The sequence below is a fragment of the Bombus impatiens genome, unplaced genomic scaffold, assembly GCF_000188095.3.
Source record: "Bombus impatiens unplaced genomic scaffold, BIMP_2.2 scf_0095, whole genome shotgun sequence".
NCBI lineage: Eukaryota > Metazoa > Arthropoda > Insecta > Hymenoptera > Apidae > Bombus > Bombus impatiens.
This window is the reverse complement of record NT_176514.1, coordinates 783,723-791,007: the sequence shown is the minus strand read 5'-3', so window position 1 is coordinate 791,007 and position 7,285 is coordinate 783,723. Positions and strand designations below refer to the sequence as shown.

The 7,285-nt window shown below is 35.4% G+C and overlaps 1 protein-coding gene across 4 annotated transcripts in view; it reads right to left on the bottom strand.

Moving 5' to 3' along the window:
- Positions 1–4,245, bottom strand: part of LOC100749511 (alpha-catulin) — a 68,494-nt gene extending 64,249 nt beyond the window's left edge. For 2 of the 4 annotated variants that reach the window (XM_003486005.4, XM_024372720.2), the window contains exon 1: positions 4,045–4,131. In XM_003486005.4, the coding sequence (XP_003486053.1) occupies positions 4,045–4,131 (87 nt within the window). Of the gene's footprint in view, positions 1–4,044 lie in introns of all 4 variants that reach the window. The other 2 variants (XM_003486007.4, XM_012394583.3) reach the window with 2 other exon arrangements.
- Between the last annotated feature and the right edge of the window lie 3,040 nt (positions 4,246–7,285).

Genomic DNA, 7,285 nt, shown 5'->3' with positions numbered 1-7,285 from the left:
TATATAACCATGGACAGACACTGCGGAAGCTGTGGTCGTAGTTACTGATTGTAACGTGTCAGTAATGGGTCACTGTGGGGTTAGGTCGAAGATCGAGGTTAATTGAAGTGTTCGAGTGTGTCACTCGAGAAATTCTCACCAGATATTGGTGGCTTACCAATGTGTCGCCGACTTCTCCACTAAAAATTCTTTTTTATTCCTACCTGACAACCTGACAGATAAAGGCTACGATATATTCCTAGTATTATAACGTACTTTTATAAAAGTAAAAGGAGAGGGAGGAGATATAAAATTACTAAAAAAGTTATTAAAGAAAATATAAAATTATTATTTTGTAAGAAGTTCACGAACCATAAGCAAATGTTACACTACAGTAGTAGACATCAAAGTAAATATAATTATTTATAACAATTCGAAATAAAGCAAGGATAAAAGGAGTAAGGATAACAGACAATAAAATTTTACATTTACAATGGATTTGAAATATATTCCGCGAAAAAAGCATTTGAAAAGATAAATATCGTGGAATAACTTCAAATATGTTAAAAGTATGCAAAGTATTCTGGGAAAATGTCGAAAGATAACATAAACCTGAATAATTTAAACTTCAATCTTATCTTCCTAATCAGTCGAGTAAAACATATTGCAATGACTTCATAAATCTGCCACTTAAAAGTAACCTGTCGTTATATTCCTTACTTACAAAAAAAAGATCTTTCGAAGTTGTAAAATAGTTTAATTTTGTAGGTAAAAAACGTACAACAACACTAATAAGCATACAACCATAGGAATTATATGAAGTAATACATACAATAAAAAAAGAAAATTGGTCGAAGATTTCTTTTAAAATTTCGTATGGAACTAAAATTTTACGATGCTGGTATCAGTCGGCAGATTACTCTATAGTTATTGTCTAATTTGCATTTACAATTGACACGAATGATGGACAGCCTGTAGTCTCAATCTTAACACATTGATAATATTAAAACCTGAGCTCAACAGTGGAACTACGATTAATTGAAGTGCTCCAGAAATTTTTCTTTAATTTACCTTCCTTAATAGCGATGACGTGAAAAATACCACACCCATAATTACCTTTTGACTTTTAAATTTACTTTATAATTATTTTTGAAATAACAAAAAAAATTCATGAATTCTCATACTTTGTAACTTGTCAGTTCTTTTAATGAATTTTATTCTTAGATTTGAATGACAATAGAAAAATCATAACAATTCGACGATTTTTTAAAAAATTAATTGCAACAAACTATCATCTTAAAAAGATTAAACAAGGAAATTTATTTTATAATAATGATCGATCAATTGAAGATCCGTGGAAAAACCTGAAATAAGCAGGGGAAAGTGAAATGAAAGAAAGGAATGGGCATTAAAGGAAATAATCGTGATTACCAACGAATAAAGTAGGCGATGGTCAATAAAATATTAACTGCAGTTCAACCACCACTCTAACACCGGATGGGAAGAATAGACTGTACGAAAAGTATAGGTCGAAGGTCTCTGTCAGAGGATAGGAGGGGATAGAAAAGGGAAAGGGAAAAGTAGAAGAAAGATAGGGAAAGAGGTAGGAGGTGGCTAGACGGAGCTCTAACAAGTGGCTGCAGCCCGTAACGATCGCCTTCTGTGTCATGCACCAGACACTCGCGTGCTTTCTCTATCTAAGAGGTTTAACCAATACACACCAATTTCCCGTTTCTTTGTGATCATACGTGTGCACTAACATTAGGAAATATCGCTTAACGTGACACAAAGGTCGTTCATGACCGACTGATATTTCGCTCCCTTTTGACTTGAAATAATTTTCACCGCGACACGCCCGCAAACGGCGGTTGGTTAATTGGACCGATCGATCACTCCTATTACCTGACTACCTATAAAGCATTTTGTCACATATCAGTTTTTTTAAACACGCCATTTTTGCATTTTGCTCCTAATCGTCTAAGTTCTCTATGGAAATTTTTGAAATCGAAAAATCGTTCAACGATGCTGATAGATTTTTCTAAAATTACTCAATATCTTCTTAAACAAAATTTTATAGTAATACTATATAATTAAATATATTCACGATCATCGATATTTGTGAATCTACTCAATATAATCATTCAGCTTTCGTGGTAACTACCAAGGCAACCATCTGAAGCTGCTATAGGTAACGCAAAAAAAACTAGATCGTTGATTATTAAATTAAATGGATTTTCGATACAAAAAATTCACTTGAATCTGTTTATTTGCTCTTCTGCCTTTGGTAACGATGTTTTCTTATGAACAAAGTGATTGTGGAATTCATGTTTGATTATTTCGTCTTATAAAGAGGTGAAGATTTCAGATGACAGCGATACAAGATTATCGTCAATTCAGATTCCTTTTAAAGCCACGTACCCTTTGAAATATGCTCAAAGAGGAAAACGAACTGTATTTCATTTGATTAAAGGAGCAGTAATCCTTTGATATTTGTTTTACAAAATATGATTAAATTGTAATAATATTTTTCAAACCTTTGGTTCGGCGTCTTTCTTTTAGATTAATATAAGTTCCAAAACTGTTAATTATCTAACGTTATTAAAAGAATTTACCGATTTGATTAAATTTACAGTTATATTTTGATAGTATATAAGAAAATTTAAAGAATCTTATCCAATCCGACTTGCTGCAGGGAATAGACACGATATTTATAGAGAATCAATTCCGCAGCTATGGGCAGAGACTATTATAAACGACTGAAAATCTTTGTGACCCTTTTTCATTTCAGAAATCAGCGACAGAGGCTAAAGGCGTTTATGTCATTAATCACGGGACTAAAGTTTGTCACGAAATGGCCTCTGTAGTTAAACATATTTGGTTCTATTTTTCACTGTACTACGCATTTTCTTTATCTTTTTTCCTCGTTTTCTATTTTGTAAAATCGAAAACGAAACAGGTTGTTGACGGAATATGTTTTTGTACTTGGACTGATTAGATTTGCAAATGTTTAGGTTTTATTGAAATTATAATTTAATCTAAATGTGTATTTGCCATGGTGATATAATATGGTCGGTGTTTTGTGCATTAACCCGATCGAATTCATTCGATTAAAACTTTTCACAAATTCGTCCAACGTGCTTTGACTTTTATAGAATGATTTTGTATGTGTGCTTCCTCGCGTGTACCGACGACTATGTATACAAATTATAGGGTGTATACCACAATTACACACAACGAAAAATTCGTTATAATTTTATGAAAACTCAAAATTGACGCCGCGACACGAAACACAAGTCATGTGACTTCCGATATATGCACACACACACATACATACATAGATACATATATATAGACATGTATGTAGCCATGATTAGAAGAGTGAGAATAAAAAAGGTGGATAACAGAAAGAGACAGAAGAGAAAGAAGTATGTATATGTATGTAGTACCAAAATATCTGTTAGTTGGAGCGCGTGGCAGCCCGGTCGCTGGATGATAGAAAGCACATGCCCGGCGTGAGAACTGTCAAATACAGTGATGTTTCTATTGAAAGTAAAACCATGGAGGCCTAAGAAGGGCACTTCCGTTAAGATCAAATCGATATCGCAGGAATGGTTAATGCTGCACGTTCTCTGTCGTAAGTAACACTTAATCCCCCGCATACACACTCTTTATGTATATCTATCCCGCTCTTCAGAGCAACCGGCACGCTTGTTTGTCCTTCTCTCACGTCTTACGAGTTCTACTCTTTCTCTGTCGTGTACACGGTTCTCTCACTTACCTATGAATACATGCATCGTTCGCGTTTGTACACGCTCTTACACGTGTATGATGGTACACATATACGCAGAGTGACGTATAGATGAACACGCACACAAGCATGACTATTCTATAGGTGATACCGAATACTGTGCAACGGTGCAACAGAACGTAACGCATCGAGGTAAGCCGGGGTAAGACCTTAACCTAGCGCGGTTAAAAGCCAGGAATGTAAGCGGCTCAAATAAAAACCAAGTGATTAGAGCAAACAAACATTCTTTTTCTCCGGTTTCCGATAAATTGTCTTACCTGCTTTACTAGTGGGTGTAGTGTCTGTTCTATGCTACGGGTCTTTATCTCTAGGGTGGCTGGGTCTACGGGGTCGGGTGTCGCCATGATTCGAACACAACTCCGAGCTCCGTAGACTCGAACCGAGCCTAGAGGGTTCGTTGCACCCCTCTTGCTTCTCGTGCGTCCACACAACCCTCTCACAACACTCGTGCGTTTCCACTTATTTCCCTAGATGCCCCTCTATTCGAATTACTAGCCAATCGTTGCGTTGCTAATCGGCGACGCCAGCGACATTCAGTTGCAACGGCGATATACCTGCAACTTCTCGTCGTGTAACTATGCAACCAAGTTTCAAGAAGATACGGTAGCACCATCTTCCGAGTTCTAATGGAGTTACCGCGTTTGGATAGTGCTCGTTTATTGCTCCTAGTTCTCTGTGTTTTAATCGCTTTTAAATCGAAATTTTTCTATAAAACTGAAAGAAAGACAAAGTACAGTACGCGTAGAATACAGCGAGGATGAAGTTTTCGAAGCAGGAATCAACGATTATACCGAAAAGAAGGTATGCAGTTTTGAATCTGTTAACGGCTTGCGCGCCATTAACAGAAATATGAAAATGGAGCATTGCATTAAACGCTTCGAAATCTCTTTTTTAATATATGTTATATTATATTAATATATATTATATTATATATAATATAAATTTCAAACTAATCTCATTGACAAAATATAAATTTTATTAATATATCAACACCTTACACCTGTACGTATGATTTACCGTATTGTCTGTCGTTACACCTACGATCTCTCACTTCTATAGATATATTGTGTGAACTTAAGAAACGCAAAAGAACACGAATGAAGCGAGAAAAGATAAGAACGAAGTAGTAGGGTAAATATCGTGTTACCCCAAGAACGAAGTGTTAGGGTAAATATTACGGTACTCCGAGAACGAAGCGGTTGGATAAATACTCTTACCTCGATACTGAAAAAGAACGTTACAAATAAGTCCAACAACAAATGGGGTGATGTACCCCGGCACAGAAAACATACATATATTGAGAAGGTCGTAATCCGAATCAAAGGTATTAATGGCTCACTTCTTGAATACCTAAGGAAGAAAAAGGTGTTCGAAGTCCAACAACTTTTGATGTGTTTGCGAGTGTTGCGTGTGAAAGATATAGGAGTGTTTTGACCGAAGAGTTGATTGCAAGCGAAATTCGGTGACGGTCACCGAATATTGTCACGACCGGCACACTTCAAACCCGATGGGCGGATGATGGAGATAAAGATGTGGTGGCACTAGGCGACAATGTATATCTATGTTCTAGAATGTTCTAGAAGAAGGCGTGCGTGCCAACGATCTCGGACGTCTAACAAACGCGCGGATAGTGGGGATATTGAGGGGTGACGAAGAAAAAAAGAAACAGATCCAATCGAAAGTCAAAAATAAATTCTCTTTTTTTTTATATTTTATTTTTCTTTTCATCAGAGATTTCCTTTTTTTATTTTATGTGACAATATCGAGGAGGAAAACTAGTGATGGGTGTGTCTAGAGCACGAGACAAGTGGATTCGTTGATTGTAATTTTCGGTAAGGAAGCGAGGGCAACGACCATCGCTACTAATTGGATGAAAAAAAACTGATATGTAAGGATGGGCGATGGTCGCCCCCTACCAAAGATCGTTCACGGGTGAAATCGGCCTTCGAGTGTTGTACATGAAAAAACCTGCTTATTCCGTGTTTTACCGTAACGAGCAATAACTCTGTGGCGGCACTCAACGACGGAACTTTCCGACGGCTCGCGACACAAAGCGCTATATGGCCATTAAAGCGTAAGGCCGATATGCCTAATGTACCATCGATATCCCTACGGTTCTTCCGCTAAATATTCGGAAGAATGCATACGCGGCAACGGTCGCGGACATCTAACAAACGCGTGCGTAGTGGGGATATCGAGGGGTAACGAAGGAAAAGGATCCGTTCGGTTTTGAACAAAACATTCATTCTGTTTCGAACAACGAAGTGCGAAGGGTCTGACGTAACAGCGAAGCAAACACATTCGAGAAGAGTGATTGTTGATTGTTGACTGTTAATTGTTAAATAAACTTTATCGTTGAACATCGAGAATACTTCCTGGGCACTTACATCCACCTTCACCTCAAACCCAAGGAGCGTCTTGACTTAAAGAATACATTGTAGAATTAAGGACCTCGACAGTATATTGACAAATAATCAAAAAAAGGCTAAATCTTGGAACGGTAATAGACTTGATCGTAGTAAAGAGGATTTTATAGATTATTAAATGATTTTATGAATAGGAAATGATAATATATGTTTGGGTCACAGGACGTAACATATTGAAAATGTAATATTGAATATTGAAACTGTCATAAAGATTTTCATAAAGTAATTTTGACACAATTATCGCGTTATTTTATCAACAGAAAATTATCCAACTGTTCTTTCATATAGAATTAGAAATTCTTATAGAATTAGAAATAGAAAATTCAGTAAATATTTCATCAAATAAATTTGCAACTTATATCAAAACATTAAATAATAGTTCCGAAAAATAAAACTCGAAATAAATAGAACCTATATGTTTAAATAATAAATGTAATAATAAGTAGAAGTATATTTTTGCTTCTATCAGAATTTTATTTACAAGCAGTATTTTCGAAATACATACTAGTATTAGGATTTAATAAACATTTGACAATAGCGACTAATTAAGACGTATTCGGAAACATTTAATAGGACGAGATGCTAATAAACAAGTTTATCAATAGATTATGTTCGTAATTGTGTTTGAAAGTTATACGTACGCGTCTAAAACATAAATATTACGATGAGACATTGTCAGAAGTTTGTGAACATTTATTTTAAAGCTATCGAACACATCTAACTCTTGTAAAGCTACACATGACTAGTTCTAAATGAACGATATTCTTGAGATGTATTTCGTTAAGCAGCAGCAGTTGATTGTATCAAACAAATCAATATCTCTTTTTTCATTTATTTGATACAAAAGATCAAATTATTGAGTCGAACGAATAATGAGAAATAAGTATTACTTACTACTACTAACTTACTTATTACTACTAACATAACTCGATAGATGACAAACGTGTTATCATGAATTACAATGAATTAAATTCACAGAATCTGTTGTATTTTATCATTATTCTTTCGTCACAAATGAATTCTTGATACTTTAAAAAAAATTCAAAGTTCTACGAATAACTAGTATTCACAA